General features: G+C 45.7%; 1 protein-coding gene across 1 annotated transcript in view; it reads right to left on the bottom strand.

Moving 5' to 3' along the window:
• Positions 1-20,242, bottom strand: part of FAT3 (FAT atypical cadherin 3) — a 374,334-nt gene that overhangs the window by 94,900 nt on the left and 259,192 nt on the right. Inside the window, exons 8-9 of the mRNA XM_066620610.1 lie at positions 3,519-3,794; positions 2,310-2,520 (exon numbers count right to left, since the gene is read on the bottom strand). Of these exons, the coding sequence (XP_066476707.1) occupies positions 2,310-2,520; positions 3,519-3,794 (487 nt within the window). The remainder of the gene's footprint in view (positions 1-2,309; positions 2,521-3,518; positions 3,795-20,242) is intronic.

Genomic DNA, 20,242 nt, shown 5'->3' with positions numbered 1-20,242 from the left:
AATGACTGCCCTATTATGTGGTTACTCTGGTTGTCAAATGACTGAAAAGGCTGAAACATTAAAGTCCTCAGAAATCTTCTCTCTTCTCAACATTCTGTTTTAAAATGTAAACAGGGAAAAGTATCATCAGAAGTAGCCTTAGTTTCAGAACTTAAGTTGCCAACAATTTTAGAAATGTTTTGAATTAACAGCCTAATCCTTATCAGTCCATGACATGCAGTGCTGCCCATGGAGTGCATGCTGCATGCTAAGGTGGGGGGAAGGACGGACGAACAGACAACCCAGGAGAGGTAAATAACAATCTTTTTTACTTATCTCTCCATATGCTGCCTGGTCTCCAATGAGTGCCTTTGGACCTATGACAGCTGTTTAGTTGGCACAGGTTCAAGGAGCACTGGGGACATGCCAGGCTGGGAAAAGGGAGATAGGATCTTGGTATGTGCTGCTCCCACCAGGCAGTGGTGTCGCTAGAGGGGTGCGGTCCGCACCGGGTGACATGCACAGGGGGTGGTGGTGATGCGCTAAAATCGCGGTGCTTAGGAGTAACCCCATCATATTATATACCGTTGGATGCGGAATTTCGAGCAGAATGCAATGCAAAAAACCAGAGTGAAATTTCTACTTTCTATCAAAGGTTATGGTAAAAAACTGGAGAACAAAAAATGCATGGATCCCTATGGAAAGTGAGCCGTATCGCGTGTTTACTCGCGAGTAGGTGAACTTGCCTTAGTCTGTTGGAAAGGGCAGGCTGAGAGGAATCCAACGACACCAGAATGGCCCTGATCCAGTGAATGCATCCCCCAAAAACACCTGAGAAGGAAGTCCTTCCCTCCAAGCAGAGGAATGTATTGAGCTCTATGGAAAGCAAAACTAAACCTCACAGTCGTGTTTACTCGCGAGTAAGCAAACGTGCCTTGGCTGATGTGGAAGATCAGGTGAAGGAGACTGCAAGGCTACCAGAATGGTCCTGATCCTATGCACCTGCAGCTAAACAAGTGCTCCAGAAGGCAGCCTCCCCCCCCCCACTAAAAAGGATCAAAACAGGGGCTTCAACTGATAAGGTGAACTTTTTTGAGACTTGCAAAGCCAGGAGGATCCTGCCAGTGATCTGGTTTAAACAGAAGTTCTTAAATTGAACTGGGCACTGAGTAGGGCTGAAAACCTTACTTGTTTTGGAGGGGGGTGTTATAGCAGGCAGGCTACAGAGGAAATTTACTTGGTGGACAAGGGCTGGCTTCTGCTTATTTAATTATTTGTTTTACTTTAATTATTTATACTTATTTATTTTAATTTGCCTGATAATGTCACTTCCACCCTGACATCACTTCTGGTGGGTCTTGCACAGATTGTCATTCTGAAAAGTGGGTCCCAGTGGTAAAGGTTTGAGAACTGCTGCAATAAGGTGTTAGTAAGTTGACACCCAGGGGGGGTGGTGGTGGTGGTGGTGTGACACCACTAGTGACCAAAATCACTAAAATCATAATTTGGAAGAATAATACCATCATGTTATATATCAATCAATGCGTAATTTCATGCAGAATGTGTTCTATTTTTGTTCTATCAAAGGGTACAGCCAAAAAACCAGTGGGAGCGGAGTGATGGTACATCACCACGCCCACTACTCTGGGGTGTTGCCCCGCTCACTGCATGGGGGGGGTGATGCGCTGGCATCCCGCACCGGGTGCCATGAACCCTAGTGACACGACTGCCACCAGGATACTCCCCCTCGCACCACCAGTTTGGCCCAGTCCCTGTCACAAGCATCTCTAAACCGCCCCCACTTTACCTTGCTGGCAGGCTGAATGGGCGGTACTGGCATAAATAGCAGAACTGCCTCTGGCAGTTGGCATGAACAGCTCAAAGTACACAATGGTGGCATGGTTTTCATGCCACCAGAACAGGGTATACACTGACGGATCAGGAGATCTGTCAGGGTGGGTACAGCATTGGATTGGGCTGCCAGTGTATCTCACACTCACACACACCCCCACCCAAGCTCAATATACTGAACAGCAGGGGGGAAAAAAACAAGAAAAGAGACAGCAACAGCAACAACAACAACAAAAACACCTGCTTTGTACCCTCTCTAGAAGGTGCCCTCTTTAGAAGACAAGATATATAAAGGTCAGTTAGATAAATATCAGGTTAGATGAGGTGCTTAAATTTCACTGATTTCTGTGGACCCTGATCACAGTTAAATTCTTGTAGATTACTCTTCTATCAGAGAATTAGATTAAACCATGTGGTTTATTGCATGAACCGTTACAGCACTCAGCGACTGACAGCCTTTTTAGTCCCTGCTTGCTAACCTGCTTCTATTGTGTAAACCAGCTCTGCGTTTTCCCCTTTGTCTTTGTCCAAGGCAGTGACCTGAAGAACCGCAGACCCAACAGCGGCTGACTCAAACACTGAGGCTTCATACAAAGGGCTGGTGAAGTAGGGACTGTGATCATTGGAATCCTCTACATTTACAATCACCCTCACCAAGTTCCGTCGATAAGGAAACTCTTGGTCGCGAACCTGGAAAGAGCAGAAAATAATGATGTTTGTAACTAATTCACAGAGAAAACTGGAGGTGCCACCACAATTCACCTAAGATGATATTTTCACTGCTGGTGGAACGTGAATTTGGCCAGTGGGACAGCCTGATTGGATTGGGCTGTAAATCACACAGTTAAAAGAGATGACCAACAACAAGAATCCTTCTTGCTCTATGGTTTAATTAATGTGCACATATGCTGTAAGAAAAAGGGTACATCAAAAGCTGTGGCAATTGTGTAGTACTCTGGAAATTCATTTTAAAATTTTGAGGTTAATCCAGAAGGGAGGCTGAGTGGAACATGAAGCAGAGTGAACCCCATGAACAATAACAGAAAAGAATGGGGGAAATCCATTCATCCCTACTTTAGATAAGACCATCACATTTCTCAAAAAGCTTGGTACCCTAGAGGAAATTAAAGGAGAGTTTGGAAGTTCTTAAACCATTTTAAAAATTAATTTCTGCTTTGTAACATTCAGCATCCACTTCATCGTGGAACAATTTCTGCTCTGTAATTTAGGCACATAAACCAAGATCTCCTACCTGGAGAAAATCCCACAGAAGTACGTGATAAATCAGCCCACTTTGCTTTCAAGAGCTGAGTGCAGCAGAAGCGATAATCACCGAGTTAATGGCTTCCTAAAGAACGCTAAAACTTCTCCTCGGAAACTGTTCAAGGAAGTCTCTTCTGATAAAAGGCCCAGGCGTGGAGAGATTACAATGCTTCTTCCATGTTTTCCCTCAAGATGGCAAAACCGTTTTATAAGATAAAAAATTCTTTCACTGTAAGCTCCAAAGCCGCAGCAATGAATGGATGAATGAACGAATGAATAAATAAATGCACTGTAGTGCCGGGGACAAAATTAATTATGACTGACTTTCCAAATTTTAAAGCCTTTCTGCTTATCAGAAGACTATAGCATATACTTATTAAAGATACCAGTTGTGTTTGAGTACAGAGTTAATATCCCATCCTTACCATTACGTTTAGGATGTGCTTATCTTGAGCTTCATGGTCTAAGCGCTCGGCAGTGTACAGCACGCCCGTGTTGGGATCCATTCGGAACTTTCTTACGCTGATTGAGTCGATGCTGCTGTGAATGATGTAGCTGAGCTTGTGCTTCTCATCCCTGTCTATGGCTTCCACTTGCAGGATTTCAGTGTCGGGGAGGATATCCTCGGAAATGGTAACATCGTAATTTGGCTGGGAAAATTCTGGGCCATTATCGTTGTTGTCCAACACTTTTATTAGCACCTGAAATTCAGGAAAAAGGGAGGAAAACAATAAGATAATATCGAGAGAAATGGTGTAAAATAAATCTTACAAAAGCTACACGTGGCATAAGAGTGTATTTATATATTTACTGCATCTGGGGCTCTTGGTGATGTATGTGACGTTTACCAAGGGCAAAGCTGAAACGGTCACCCATTTTGCTGCTGTGTAGTGAAAGGCAGAGGTGCCATTTAAGTGTTTTCAGGGAGAACTGTGGGGTTAAGAAGTGAGTTTACGAGGCATGGGAAATTGTGACTTGCACAAACTATTAAAATCGTGGAAACAGACGTTTTCTGAGACTCGCCAGAACTCGAGTCACATCCACCACTGACTTGTGATTCAGGGTTTTTACCCGAAAAAAGTCATGACTTGTAGATAGGCATGAAGACTCCTCATTTTGGGTCCAGAACTTGTGTGTGTCTGTGTGCTTGCTAACTAATTTTTTTTGCTGCTTCTGCATGGCTCTGAAAATCCTCATGGGCGATCCAGAAGCCAGCATCCAAACCAGTGCAAGCAGAAGACTGAGTGGGAGGGGTAGGTCGGCTCCAGAAGGTGGAGGCTGGAGGAGTGGAAGGGAGGAGGGAGGTTGCACGAGGCTGGGGAGAGGAACCAGGAGAAGCAGGCGGCAGCCGGGACATGGAGGGAGTGGGCTCTCTTATCCATCTCAGAAGGAACCGATGATTGATTGGCCAAAGAGATGGGCTGTTTTTTCCTCTGGACAAGCGAGGGGAGAAACAGGAGCCCAATGGGTGAGCTTCTTGCGATAGGAAAGTGTCTGGATAGCCCAGGAAGGGGGCTAAGGATGTATGGCAGGAAAAGCAGGAGGCGCTTCCTTGCAATAGAAGAGGAATGCCTTCTAAATTCATGGCACATTTGAAGTGAAGAACTTCAACACTTTGCTGACGGCAGATGGGATGGGAACATCAGGGCAGTGTTAACCGAGAACTCTGACTCACACACATTCACCCCTACCAGGACCTCCATTTTTCGTGTGGAGCTGTGCCTGATTTGTGATTTGAATGCCAGATGCAAGGGAGGGCACCAGGATGAGGTCTCTTGTTATCTGGTGCGCTCCCTGGGGCATTTGGTGGGCTGCTGTGAGATACAGGAAGCTGAATTAGATGGGCCTATGGCCTGATCCAGTGGGGCTATTCTTATGTTCTTATGTGCCCGACCTGCTTTCTGGAAAAACTCACTCGGGTAAAAACGACTCTGAATGAGTCCCAATAGTTGCTCATTATGACTCGTGAGTGAATCGAGTCAAGGGTTAGAGACTCAGGACTTGAGACTCAGCACTGGAATTTACCCCTAGCAATATGGGGATCATTTGATAAGAGAATGCTAGAGGCAGCCAGTAACCGGTCCGCCCCCCCCCCCCCATCTCCCAAAAAACCATGTATAGCGAGTGTGTGGTGATTTTGGGCTCTATGACACCTGGAGGGAGCACAGAGCTAATAAACTCCTGCCCCATACTTTTAAAAAATATGTGTAGTTGATATATACGAGGAAGTATTTATGGGTCTTTGTTCGAGCCCAGTTCTTTCCACCCACACTTTGAATTTTAATGGAGAAAAAGAATTACTTATGTGCTATTATAGCAGTATTTTATGAAAAGAGGTTGCCCTCAGAGAGATGAAACATTAGCTTTCCATGAAGCTAGCAAGACATTTGTTGAATACTTTACCAGAAAATGCGTAAACAATTCCAAAAAATTGCCTGTAATGACCCATCCTGGAAGCAGTCTAGAGGCAGTTGTAATAAAATTCTCTCTAAGTTAAGATTATTATATGTTACTTAGGAAGCTGAGGTAGCCTTGGGGAAGAGTTATTTTGTGAAAGTTACAGGGCCCTAGGAAGGAAGACGTGCCCCGATTTGTTGAAGATGGAGGAAAGAGCAGAGCCAAGCGGGGATATATTCAGCAAAAATCCATAGCGCTAATGATGACAAATATCCCTTGCTTTTTATGGCTTGAGTTTAGTAAATACAGATCAGGGTACTCCACTGGCCTCACCGTGGAAAAAAAAATACAGTAAAATCACTTGAATTGAGTACATAAGAGATTTGGATGGCTGTGCCAAAATAAATTTTCTTCTCCTTCTTCTCTTTCTCCTTCCTCTTCTAGCGGGGAGGGAGAGAATGAAAGCCCTATAGCAAAATCCTATGCATATCTACTCAGAAGTCAGTTCCATTTATTTCAACTGGACTTACTCCCAGGGAAGGGTGTACAGCAGGATTTCTTAATATTTGTCCCCTGTTGTAGCACTACTGGACGTACCACCAGAAGTAACCGCCAAAGACATCATGTATCTGGAAGCACTACCAGATGCAATGCCACAAACACCAGTAAGAGGCTCGGAGAGGATTGTGGGACTTTTCAAGAGTGCGAAAAGCACATACTGGAGCTCTGCCCCCCTTGTGAGTCAAGCCTCCTAATGGTGGTCGTCACCCTCGCCAGGCAGGGAGGGTCTGGGGGTCCCACATGAAATACAGTTGTAATTCAGGAATGTTCTGTTAATCCGAGGGAACTTACCCTGGAGAAAGAAAGAAAAATTTAGCTAGAGAAGATTAATTTTAAGCCTGCAGGGAATAACAAAACCAGCATGTGTTCGTTTCATATCATTTGTTGCCCAAACATTATAAGATTCAGTTGTACAATATGCCACTAAAATTGAGTGTTGGGAGAGTTACAACAGACAAAAGAAAATATTTCTTTACTCAGCGTGTGGTTGGTCTGTGGAACTCCTTGCCACAGGATGTGGTGATGGCGTCTGGCCTGGACGCCTTTAAAAGGGGATTGGACAAGTTTCTGGAGGAAAAATCACGGGTTACAAGCCATGATGTGTATGTGCAACCTCCTGATTTTAGAAATGGGTTATGTCAGAATGCCAGATGCAAGGGAGGGCACCAGGATGCAGGTCTCTTGTTATCTGGTGTGCTCCCTGGGGCATTTGGTGGGCCGCTGTGAGATACAGGAAGCTGGACTAGATGGGCCTATGGCCTGATCCAATGGGGCTGTTCTTATGTTCTTATGTTCTTAAGCATTTGCCGCCATGCAAAAGCATCAGTTAGAAAAATCACTCCCTTTTCTTATGGATACGTATGGATTCTCAGGAGTAACAAGGCTCCAGCTAGGAAATTCGACTCTGCCAGCAGGCAAGCAAATTGCCCCTTGAGCCTCAGCTTGAGAGAAGAGGAAAATCAACTCTATCCAGGTCTTCCTCCTCCTCTTCCTTTGTTGCTTGGCCTTCCTTGCCTTTGCCTTCCTCCCTGGAGGGGAGTCCTCTTTGGCCCATGCTGATCTTGAGATGCCTTCCAGCAAGCTTCATAGTTCTCATGCTACCTCCTCCTCAGGAGACATCCGGATCTCACACTACCAGGAGCCACCTCCTTGTCACTGTGGCAATGAGACTGTGCTCACCCTGGCTGCTCTAGCTGGCAAGAGCACTCTGTTGCTGCAGCAACCTGCACTGAGACACTGGCATCTTCAGTAGCAGGCTCCTGGGAGTTACAATGGCAGCTTGGACTTTGTGGTTTGGGAGAGTGTATGCATGAGTGGGTATGTGCAGCGAGTGTGTGGTTCCATCTCTATGCTCTTCACAGACTCCACTGTTCACCTTTGCTCCTGTCTTTACTTCTTGCCCATGATCAGATCTCTAAGTCCTGACCTCCTGGCTGTAACTGAGACCTCTTTGTCCCTCTGTGCTTTGTCCCTATAACACTGGGGTGTTATAGCCGAGGAGGGCTGGGGGTAGATTGCCACCCTCAGTGGAGTGGCAATTTTCTGCTGCTTCCCCTGAGGGGGGTGACCACACTTACCTTGTTCGAACTGCTAAATCTGCCCTCCCACCTGCCATTCGTCTTCATATTGCTCCAAATGGAGCCATTTTTGGAGGTGAGGGTCACACATGCGCTTGGGGGGGGGGTGAAGGCCTGTGGGGTAGCTAAAGGGGGTGCAAAACACTAAGTTTTGCAGGGAGTCTCACCACAGTGTGCAAGCTGCCCCTCCCACTCCCCTTCAGAGCCATTCAGGGCACAGGGAGTAAATGCAGGCAGTTGCCTTGACTGCCCATGCACTCCCTCCTGCATCTGCATCCACTTTGCACCCCCTGCCTGGAATTGCCCTGAAGGGGAGAGGGAGGGGACATTTGCACGCTGTGGTGAGGCTCCCTGCAAAACTTAGTGCTTTGCACCCTCTCCAGTGAGGGGGCACCCCCTCTAGTGCCACCGGTGACAGCATAGGCAAGTGGGGGGAGGCAAGTTCCACGCTGCTCCATGGAGTCACCCGGCCCCAAGATCCACCAGAATGCAACTCCTGTGCCCTTGATGTGCGAATGAGTTCTCAGATTATCAATCCACGGTAGACTATGACTTCTCAAAATTAGAGTTCTGCACAAGCTGCTACTGTATGATTTTTAGTGTTGGCGACTTTGAATGAATCTGGGAGCACAAGCAGCAGTGGTGAGTGGACTATTCTGCGGCCGAAATACACTTGAACTTTACAGTAAGATGCCTCAGGTACATTCTTCCAAGATTACATTTGGGAAAATGTCAGTGAAAAAAAAAATTATGAATACTTGTGCTCTGCCAAGTACCAACTAGCTTTGGAAATTCCTCTTTGTTGCAAAGTTCCTCCTTAATGCAGTTTATGCAAGGTTAGCCACTCCAATAGACTCATTTATCAAAACACGCTGAAGAACGTGAGGTTTGGCCCAAAGCAGCACGACCCGCAGAACAGATGACAGCACAAAATCCATAGGCTGGTCTCTCTAAGGAAATACAGTGTCAGAGCCAGCTTTAACTGCGGGGTTGTGCAAGAAGTAAGGGCAGGGAGGCATAACAGAGAGCACAAGGGAGAGCAGTTGAACTGCATTAAGACTGGCAAATAGACCTGATCTGGAGGCTTTCACGGGATTCAAGCACTATCGTATGACCAGCCATGGCCTATAAGATTTCCTGCCTGGTGTGGCTGTTCTCTCTGCAGTCCATTAACCACAGGTGTAAAGAGGTGCCCAAATGTAATTCTCACACAGGAAAGAAATAATGAAGAAAGAGAAGACCTCAAAGGTGCACTGAAAAATGATGTACTGGTTTATTGTATTGTATTGGCAACCTTCAGTCTCGAAAGACTATGGTATTGCGCTCTGAAAGGTGGTTCTGGCACAGCGTCTAGTGTGGCTGAAAAGGCCAATCCAGGAGTGACAATCCCTTCCACACCGGGAGCAAGTGCAGTCTGTCCCTGGTCTATCTCCCTGGCTTTGGGCCTTCCTTCTTTGCCTCTTAGCCTCAGACTGTTGGCAAGTGTCTCTTCAAACTGGGAAAGGCCATGCTGCACAGCCTGCCTCCAAGCGGGCCGCTCAGAGGCCAGGGTTTCCCACTTGTTGAGGTCCATCCCTAAGGTCTTCAGATCCCTCTTGCAGATGTCTTTGTATCTTAACTGCCTTATAAAAGGTTCAATGCCCAGCTTTTCTTCTTGATGCCCTGAAGACCCCAGCCCATCAGCGCAACAGGACAATGAAAGGAAGGAGGCACAATGCCAATGGAAAGGGACAATGGAAAGGGAACACCCATTCCTCACTTATAGCCACTGATGCCACCACCAAAAGATTGAATAAAGGATATGCTTGCCGGGAGGGGGGAGGTTGGAGACCTGGTGGGGAAGGCATGGGCATTTGCAGAACATCTTCCCAGATGAAGACTTTCAGGTTACTAAGAGCCCACTGCTATGAATGTCTACTCAGAATTAAGTACCATTATGGCTAATGGGGCTTACTCCCAGGAAAGTATGGATAGGATTGCAGTCTGTTGCACAAAAGTGGATGGATGCAGGTATTGGAAACATTATTATCCAACAAAACCTTAGATCTCATCCTTTTGATAAGAGCCTCTGACAAGCAGTGCTACCCAGTTATCCCTAAAAGCACACATCTTTTCCAATATACAGTTCTACATAGCCTGCTCATTTCACCTTACACTGCAAAGCCTGTTTCCCACGAACAGCAGATGAACAACAGATGAGGTGATAAACCTACGTCTAGACATCCCACTTTGGACTGCAGGTGGGAACTGGCATTGCTTCTCCATACAAAAAAACAACCATCCAAAACCCAGCCCCTAGGATGCTGGATGTTACAGAGATGGGTTCTAGTTAGCCAACATGTGTAGAAATCTTTTTGTTCCTGGATGAGCATACCAGGTAAGCCTGCAGTATGAAATGGTACCGTCCAGACACAGGTTTACCATCTCGTTTGCTGTTTCTCAGAACCAAGCCTTAACAACCTTATTTATAGTCAAGTGACATTGCCTCTGTATAAAAGATTTCCTTCCCCCTGCTCACTTCCTATTTCCCACAGTTAAAGCAATTTCAAATAAAGGCTCTTAGAGGACTGTGCCCATAAATTAGGCAGACGAAGACTTGGGACATTAGAAAAGACCTTGCGTTCTAGAAACCACCCCTCCCAGCAGATCTGCAGTTGAAAGACCTGAAGAGATACAATCATATTAAAGCAGAAAAATATCTAGCACGTACACGTCTCTTTGAAAGCTGTTTTCAATGCTACCCACCCATCGATAATTCTTCTAGTTGAGATCCAAAAGCTTTTGAATTTAAAATGTATACATGCTAGGAACCATTTTACTGACTTTAAAGCTCAAAGAAACCTCTTGGTTAATTGTTTGTTCAGGCGTTGTGTAATTGTTGTACAACCTATTAACAGCCCAACCCTGAAGGCAGCAGCTAGCCGGGTGCAGCAGCGCCAAAACGGCTACCGCTGCATTCAGCAGCACCGCTGAGACCGCCGGAGGTCTTCTCAGGGAAAGGGGGCCTGAATGGCCCTTCCCCCAAGTAAGGGTGCAGGGACCACAATGGGTCTCCTCCAGTCTGCTGTGGCTATTTTTGCCAACACAGAATGGAGGAGCTCCTTGTCGGGCTTTGCAGGGTCTGGCAGAGCAGTCTTCACTGCAGACATGGGGCGGAAATTGAGGTAGCCCAACTTAGGTTCCAATTTCTCAAGACTTTTGAAACTCAAGGGGAAATTGTAAGCACCTTTATACTTATGGATCTTAAACAAAGGGATTATTTTTAAATATAGTATATACTGGATATAGTATATATAGTAAAATGCAGAAAATTCTTGCCTTTACTTGGCATCATTCATTTAATAATATATATCTATTCTTTGGAATATGGAACCTGCTTTGCAGTACAAATGACAGCAATGATATCACTGCCTCATGCGAGAGCCAGGGCCGGCCTAACACATCCATGGTGTCCTAGGTAGCAGTGGCGTACCAGAGGGGTGCAAGGAGGGCAAATGCCCCAGATGCTGCGCTTGAGAGCCCCCGGATACACTGGGAACCATGCTGAGAGTGGCTGCAGGAGCTTGCCACTGTCAGCGCCATTCTGCGCTGCTCTGAGGGCCACCCCCTCCCCTCCATCAGAGTGTTTTGGGGCCACCGGAAGAGGCACCCAGCACAGAGGCAAGAGCTGCTTCCAGGAGGCCGCCAGCGCTTGCCTCCTGGGCGCTGCTCTCAGTGGCCCCAAAGCGCTCCAATGGAGGCTTTCATGCCACTTCCTGCTGCGTCTGACGGCTGCCCTCCTCCCCCTTTCCTGCAGGCGGTTGGCGTGGTTCCCGGTCGTGTCTGAGAACTGCCCCATCTCCTTCCCTTGAAAGAAAGGGGAGGAGAGGAGGGTGGTCATCAGATGCAGCAGGAAGTGGCACGTGCCTTCTCCGATTTTGGCGGAGATCCGTGCCACTTCCTTGGCTCCAATGGAGCCTTTCGCGCCGCTTCTAAGCGGCATGAAGGGCTCCATCAGAGTGCTTTGGGGCAGCTGGAAGTGGTGCCCAGAAGGCGAGCACCACCCGCCTGCCTCCTGATAGTAGCAGTTGCCTCTGTACAGGGCACGACTTCCAGGGGCCCCAGAAGGCTCCGAATGAGCCTTTCGTGCTGCTTAGAAGCAGTGCAAAAGGCTGTCACAGCCAGGACCGCCTCCTTCCATTCCCTCAAAGGGGGAAGGGAGGAGGCAGCCGGTGGAAGTGATTTTGGTGATGGTAATGTCACTGCAATTACTTCCATGTCAGGGGTGGGGCGCAAAGACAGAGGTGGCCCCAGGAGGGGAAAAGCCCAGGATTGCCTCTGCTAGGTAGGATATGGACTAACATTTTGGGCATACAACAAATGTATCCGGTTATTCCAAATTATTTCTGGATTGGATTACAACCTGATACTGCTCTTTTACAGAACTAATCATTCTCAAATGCTTGTGCAAATGTAATTCTGAGGTTCTCTTTCAATTTTCATCATTTTATATGCCCTGCACATGCAGTGTGAAGAGGATTGGGGTTACACTCCAAATAGATGATCCAAAGGTCATTTGCGAGCAGGGAATAAAAAATGTTCCATTCTACAGAGAACCAGACAGAAATCCATGAATAAAGTCTGTGGTTTGAGGTTCATTCAAGCAGGAGACAATCTGAGTGGGTGGGGTGGGTGGATTTTGAATTATTTTTCTGCAACGGAGTAAATGAATAGCTCACAGGAGGGCAAAAACCATGAAGCAAGCATATAATTCCCCACCTTTTGACCCTTTGAGTGGTTTCATGACAGTGATCTTTATTCAGCTGGTAAACAAAGAAAGAAAAAAGTGTGGAAAAAGAAAAACAGAAAAAGCAAAGAAATGTCTTTATATGAACACTATTAATCTAAGGTTATCTCTAGGTACAGCAAAACCAAACAATTTATTTTCACAAATACTTCCACCTGCCCAAACCCCAGCACTGAACGTTTGGGATACTTATTCCCAAAATTGCAGATGCAGTTTTTGTAATGCTAGAATTTTCATGGTACTTCAATTGCTATTGTGCATCACATAACATTCCCCATAAAAACCAAACCCTTCAAAAGTTCAGACTGGACAGTAGCACATCTCGGATACAGTCTTTTCCACTGCAAGCATCCCAGATCATGTTTACTCCATGTCCCATATCAAACTTGCCCGCTTACTTTCACCTTAATCATTACCCAGCATCACTCCCAGACCCATATCTCTTGCTAATTAGCACGGAACCCACTTTCAAGCCGTTAATTTCTCCTGTCTCATCCCATCCTTGACCAAGTCACAATTACTGCTCCTATTAGAGAAGGACCTGCTCCAAGATGAGCTTATTTGAGGCGTGCGCCCTGACCAGAAGTTTCCTGTGTTCTCTCAAGTGTGGGCAAGGGTCTGGATGTCTGAATGTTTCCCCATGAAAAAAGTTCCTGCACACAGAAAAATAACATGGAAGGGAGAAAGCTAGCCTGAACCGTTGCCTCTGATTTCCTAGATTTCTAATTTTAAAGGATTTATCCTTCCATGCAAAACAGTTCAACATACAGTCCCATAACTGCAAAAAAGCTAAGTGAAAAAAGCTTTAACTCTTCTGCTAGGGATATAAAAAATGGGCCTGAGGCCCACTTTTACACACCTCAACGCCAAACCTAGTTTGTAATTCATCTGTGAAACTCCTTGCCACAGGAAATTGTGATGCCACCTTGCCTAGATGCCTTTAAGATGGGATTGGACACCTTTATGGAGGAAAAGTCCATCACAGGTTACAAGTCAGGATGACTGTGTACAACCTCTGGCTTTAAAGAGGTAGCCTATCTCTGAGATGCAAGCGAGTGGCAACAGGTTATGGGTATCTTATTGTTTGGTATGCTCCCAGAGGCATTGGTGTCTCATTGTGAGACACAGGAAGCTGGACTGGATGGGCCATTAGCCTAATCCAGCAAGGCTCTTCTAGTTTTCTTATTTCACCAGGTATCCAAAGTGTTGCACCAGGCAAGACAAATTATGTTTCCATACAAGCTCTTTCTTATCACAATGATGAGACTTCCAGGTTTTAATCACAACTTTTCATTTATTCAGCCATATAAAATGCAGAGTGATTTGCTGTCTCAGTTCTGAACACCCGCATAAAAACGCTTGGGGATGCTTCACGACAAACACAAATCTGCCACTTGGGTGTGCATCAACGCAACCTGCACTGGGCCACACGTATGTTCCACACCGAATGTCTATCACATGTGCCCATTAAACAGGGTTTTCATTGTATATACGAGCCCCATGTTACATTCAAGTGAAATGAAGCTGCCTCACTGCCTGTGTTTCGGGCGGGGGGGAGTACAAGCACAAACATCCCGAAGCAATTATAAAAAATGGCGTGTACAAATCCAGCCTTCCGTAAATTATCACGTAGCCTCGAGCAGTGATGAATTGGGCAGAGAAAACACAAAAAGCCCGTCACTGGTGTGGTCCTCTTGCTCAGTCTTTGTTGAAGTTAATCAATCAGCGACCTTCATACTCACACTCTGATAATAAATCAAGAAAATCAACATTCTCCTCACCCATCCCTACTGTCCTGCTCAAAATCCCAGCAAAGCTGTGTGAAGATGGGTCTTTGCTGGCATTAAAGCTTGGGTGGTGGCCTTCTGGCCGCAAAGGGAATGTGATGGTCGAAGACAGCTGATTAACACCAATGTAATCTTTCAAACCACTCTTTCTGGGAGTCAGCTTGGATCAATGTTCTGCTCCATGTCTTTCCCAGCACCCCCAGATCTCTCCTTAAATTTATAGAGGTGGGCTTAGTGCCTTTGAAAGTCTCTTAAGTTCTTTTGGTTAGCTGCCACCAAAGCCAACACACAAGTAATATAACCCCGGTGTGAATTTTAAACCACAGTTGTTTTTTATTCCTTTCACTAAGGAAGTAATGGGCTACATGGGAAGGGCTGGGAAAGAAAGAAAGAAAGAAAGAAAGAAAGAAAGAAAGAAAGAAAGAAAGAAAGAAAGAAAGAAAGAAAGAAAGAAAGAAAGAAAGAAAGAAAATGAACGAACGAACACTGTAATAAATGGCCAACAACACACTTATCCAAGAAACCAAAGCTGTCCAGTAGTTCCACATGGACTATCACATTACTGAACCAGAACGTCTCTGGCATTTTTACAAGGTACTTTACCATCTCCAACTGCATCATCAACACATTGCCCAGATCAAAACAAAACAAAACATTAAAGGATGAGCAGGTGCTATGGGCTAAAATGAAATAGTCTCATTCAATGGGATAGAGCCCTGCTGTTTTGGTGGTCAGCAAGAGGAGGGGGTACATTTGAGGAATGCTTTTTCTTAAGAAATAAACTGAGTGATATGATTTCTTACTGCCACTTCTTTCAAAATTATCCATTTTTGGCCAGGATCACTACAAGAGCAGGTGCTTTTATATGCAACAGGCAAAATAGTCCATGCTGAGATGGGGAACGAGCTGTTTAAGGGTTGCTGGGAGATCTGTCCCTGATACTTTTTCATCCTAGCATATGGCCATTTGAAATTGTGTGTTGTTGTTTTTTTTGGTGAAGGAAGGTTAATTTCCATAGAAAGGCAAAACAAACAAACAAACAAAAACAAAAAACCTACCAGTGAATATGCTAAAATACAGATAAGTTCTCATTTGACAATTTCTAGTCTGAACATAAGAACAGCCCCACTGGATCAGGCCATAGGCCCATCTAGTACAGCTTCCTGTATCTCACAGCGGCCCACCAAATGCACCAGGGAGCACACCAGATAACAAGAGACCTCATCCTGGTGCCCTCCCTTGCATCTGGCATTCTGACATAACCCATTTCTAAAATCAGGAGGTTGCGCATACACATCATGGCTTGTACCCCGTAATGGATTTTTCCTCCAGAAACTTGTCCAATTCCCTTTTAAAGGCAACTAGGCTAGATGCCAACACCACATCCTGTGGCAAGGAGTTCCACAGACCAACCACACGCTGAGTAAAGAAATATTTTCTTTTGTCTGTCCTAACCCGCCCAACACTCAATTTTAGTGGATGTGTCCTGGTTCTGGTATTATGTGAGAGTGTAAAGAGCATCTCCCTATCCACTCTGTCCATCCCCTGCATAATTTTGTATGTCTCAATCATGTCCCCCCTCAGGCGCCTCTTTTCTAGACTGAAGAGGCCCAAACGCCATAGCCTTTTCTCATAAGGAAGGTGCCCCAGCCCCGTAATCATCTTAGTCGCTCTCTTTTGCACCTTTTCCATTTCCATTTCTGAAGTGTGTGTGTGACAGAAAACATGAAGATGGAGAACTCCAGTTCCCATTTTCCAGCTGCAAAGAGGTGAGCTTAGGGGTGATTTGTGAACCAGATAGGATGTGGGCAGGGTGCTTAAAAGCTATTTCTGCCCAGCGTTGCATGCATGCAACAGGGACCAAATGTGTACACCTGTGGGTCGGGCAAAAATGGGTTCACCCCTCTCTATAGGGTTCACCTATAACTAGAGGTGGGAGAAAAGGGTGATGATAAAATACAAACACATAACATTACTTTCTGCACTTCCCCCTTTTTTAAAAAAAAACAAACAAACACCAAAACCTGCAAAAAAATAAATAAAATAAAACAGTTTTATTTGGTTATTATTTATTATTTAATTGGGGTGTGTGCGCATGGGTAATGGCTGTGGCTATATCTTAAGACCCTATACCACCTATCTCAACTACCTCTCACACTTTTAAAGTTATAATAATTGGAATGTAAATTTTGAATAAGAAACAAGTAACACCACTTTCTGCACTTCTAACTTTTGGAATACACCAAAATCTTCTAAAAAATAAAACCGTTTTTTCCCATCTCTACCTATCGGTTCCCTTCTGCAACGCTCTCTGATGTTTTACCACTAGTCACAGTTCCTAGTCACTATTTTGCAAAGTCAAGTAAGAAAAAATGGCAGAGAGGAGTGAGCTAAAGAGGGGAACAGGAATGAGAATCCAATCCTGAGCTGCCCGGGCATGTGGCTGCGAAGGCACCGAAAATGGCTGCCGCTGCATCTTGCATGCCTAAGGTAGCCACAGGCAGCACTTTGGGAGAAGGGAACTTTCATCTCCTTCCTCCGAGTAAAGGGAGTAGCCCCACAATGGGTAAAAGCCTCCGTGTCAGGCAGTGAGTCTAATGCAGAGGCTTTGGATCCGGTAGAGTCCTCACTCCCCGCTCCCTCCCCCTGTCACGCCTCTCCTGCCCTCTGCCCGCCTCCTGCCTCCCCATCATGCCTTCTCCCCACCCTCTCCCTGCCCTCCACCCGCCTGCCCCCTCCCCGGAACGCCTTCTTTCTGCCTCCCCCCACGCCCCCGCATTTCCTCTCTGCTGCTCGGCAGTCTGTGCGACTGTTGAGCAGCGAAGGCCGGGCGTCCACCCAGCGCTGGGCTAGCACGGGCGCTTGCCCCGCATTAGGGTTCACAAACATGCCTTACGGCATGTTTATGACAGTGTGTGCCAGTGGTAAGCCAGCACGTGGAGCTCAGGATTGGGCTCTGAGTGAGGGAAGGATGAAATGCTCCAGCCAAAGGGTTGTTTCTCACTTGAAAAATAGTGTCTCTCCTTTCACCGCTTTGTAGCAGAGAATCAATGGTTGGCATGAGTGCCCGAGCTGCTTGATTTTCCACATCAACAATCCTCATCTCCAAGAACCTTTCCTGCTTTGTGAGATTTTTAAAAAATGCTTATTGATTTAATGCAAGCATTTGCCGTTGGGGGAAAAAATGTTTTGGCTCCATAGTTCTATGGTTTGCTAAAGGGTTTAGCACAAATTAGTTGGAGAGTTGAGAAGTCAAGGTGGAAAATGAAATGTGCATCAGAGATGAGAGATGTGGCAAGAACTGCAATGGTAGATGCAGGGTATCATTCGCTTTGTTATGGTATCATCAAAACCTGAGGATTCTTGAGCATGTTCTAGGTACATCCTCAGTTCACAAAGAGTGCAAGCCAGGCTTCTTGAGCTTCACCGTCATCTTAAATGACAGTGTACATGCTGGAGTATATGCTAGAACACACCCCACAATTCCCTGCAGCTGTACTTTGCTGGGCAAAAGAAGTAGTAATTAAATTTTCTTGCAAGAAATCTTATCTGCTAGTACTGATGAGTAGCAGATGAGATTAAGATGAGCTTCTAAAGATCCAGCATCTCCCAGAACACTGTCTTGAAACCACTGCAAGTTCCACAGAAATAGCTACAATTCAGGAAAGATCAATCATGCTGCTTTTTTTTTTTTTTGTACAAGTTTGACTTTTGCAATAGGAGCATGGTGCTCTCTGCTGAAGCCTGCCGTAGGGTACAAGATAAAACAAACCCGATGATGGTTTCTGGAACTTTAACACAGAATACACATCTTTAACCACAGGCCATGAGAGAGTCCTCAAATGACTGATTATCGGTTCAATCTGTGCTGGCAGATAAGAAGTGGAAATACGACAACTGCAACACTGAACAGCTGACTGTCTTCAGCAAAAGATGAAAAAGTGCTTCAAAACATGTTGGTGAAGTGAGTGATTACGTAGCCACTAACTTCGGAATACCAGTTTGTTCGGAACACCAATTTGTTCAGCTCAGGGGATGGCAGCATTGCAGCAAATAGTGCAGGTGCTTCGATGCACCATGTAATTAGCCCCTGCAGCATGCTGCAGTGCCTGCAGTACTTTCCTTGCCCCTCCATCAATACTGCTAGTTCAGCTCATAACACTTGGGTGTATTATGATCTGAGTAGAAGTGTGTCCCCGTATTCGTGGGGATTCTGTCCAGAACCCCTCATGGATACCTGAATCAGTGGGTATGAGGGGACACCAACCCCCACCCTTCAGAGGCAAGGAGAGCTCTGCTTCCCTTGCGTCCGGAGGATCCTTTCAGCCCAGCAGAGGCCGTGGACGGAGGTCCTTGGCCTCTACTGGGCTCAGACTCAGCCTTAGAGCAAAAACAAAATCACTTTTGTGTTTTGTTTTTTTAAACTGGAAGTGATATAGGAACATAAGAACAGCCCCACTGGATCAGGCCATAGGCCCATCTAGTCCAGCTTCCTGTATCTCACAGTGGCCCACCAAATGCCCCAGGGAGCACAGAAGACAACAAGAGACCTGCATCCTGGTGCCCTCCCTTGCATCTGGCATTCTGACATAGCCCATTTCTAAAATCAGGAGGTTGCACATACCCATTATGGCTTGTAACCTGTAATGGATTTTTCCTCCAGAAACTTGCCCAATTCCCTTTTAAAGGCATCTAGGCCAGATGCCGTCATCTTATCCTTCACCATCCATCTCCAGCACGCCTTATAAAGCATTAAAAACATCACTTCCGGTTTTATGAAAAAAAACAAAGTGACTTTTTTTTTTTGCCTCTGAGGTTTAGACTGAACCCAGCAGAGACTGTGGATGGACATCCTCTACTGCGCTCAGAAAACCCTCTGGAGGTGTGGGAAGCAGAACTCCCTCACCTCCGGAGGCGGTGCACATCAGCCCGTGAACCTGATCAGCAGATAAGCCGTGGTTATGGGATCCATGGATACAGGATCCTGTAACATTTTTCTGCATGCATGCAACATTTTTCTGAAAGTTGTTCCTTAGTGCCTTAAAAATCAGCTAGGTTTGGGGGTGGCTGTGCTTAGCTCTGCCTGAGCTGTGGTTAGCATTCCTGAAATAGGGGCAGAATATTCACTGAAAACTACTTTTAGATTGTAAGAAATTTGAAAGCTAGATGAAAAAAATGGTGCCAGTTGAAAATAGGTTCACTGAAAATCAGCAAGCTTATGCTGCACGTTTGCCAAAAATGCTCATAAATAATAAATACTTGCTCAGTTCCTAATTGAGCACAGGGGACTTCATTAATTTCAAATGGTGTGAGGACTTTTCTTTTGGTTTTTTTGTTACACATTACACAGTTGGCACTGAAGGGACAATGAACAAGGAGCCACAGTCCATCCTGGCTTACTAATGTGTATGTGCGTATGACACATATTTCCACCCAGAAGCTTGTCCTCCTTTGTTGACATTTTGTATTCTGACCTTCAATAAAATTTAAAAAAAAAACTACCTTAGGTCTTAATTAAAATTTCAGGCATACTTCCACTCTGATACTTAAAAAGTTTAATGGCTTGGTGAGTTGCAGTGGTGAAGGTACAGACCTGTGAATCAGAACTTCCCTGGTTTGAATCTTGCCTCTGCAATGAACTAACTAGGTGGCCTTAGGCAAGTCACTTCCTTTCAGATATCTGCCCCTCCATAGGAGGGTTGCTTATGGTGCACGCAAACAGAGGTGAAAGTGGGTGATGGATTCAGGTGGCAGAGAGACACATGCGCCCCTTCTCACCACATAGGGTAACTTCACACCAAAATGAGGATATAAGAACATAAGAACAGCCCTGCTGGATCAGGCCATAGGCCCATCTAGTCCAGCTTCCTGTATCTCACAGCAGACCACCAAATGCCCCAGGGAGCACACCAAATAACCTGCATCCTGGTGCCCTCCCTTGCATCTGGCATTTCCAGTTCTAGCCCAAGAAGCTCCCTGTCAATAATTTACATCCCTAAACAAAGTAAAAACTTTGTGGAAAGGCATAGGTAGGATTCTGC

Source organism: Tiliqua scincoides, chromosome 3, assembly GCF_035046505.1.
Source record: "Tiliqua scincoides isolate rTilSci1 chromosome 3, rTilSci1.hap2, whole genome shotgun sequence".
Lineage (NCBI taxonomy): Eukaryota > Metazoa > Chordata > Lepidosauria > Squamata > Scincidae > Tiliqua > Tiliqua scincoides.
Note: the sequence above shows the minus strand (reverse complement) of the source record. Positions and strands in the feature narration are given on the sequence as shown.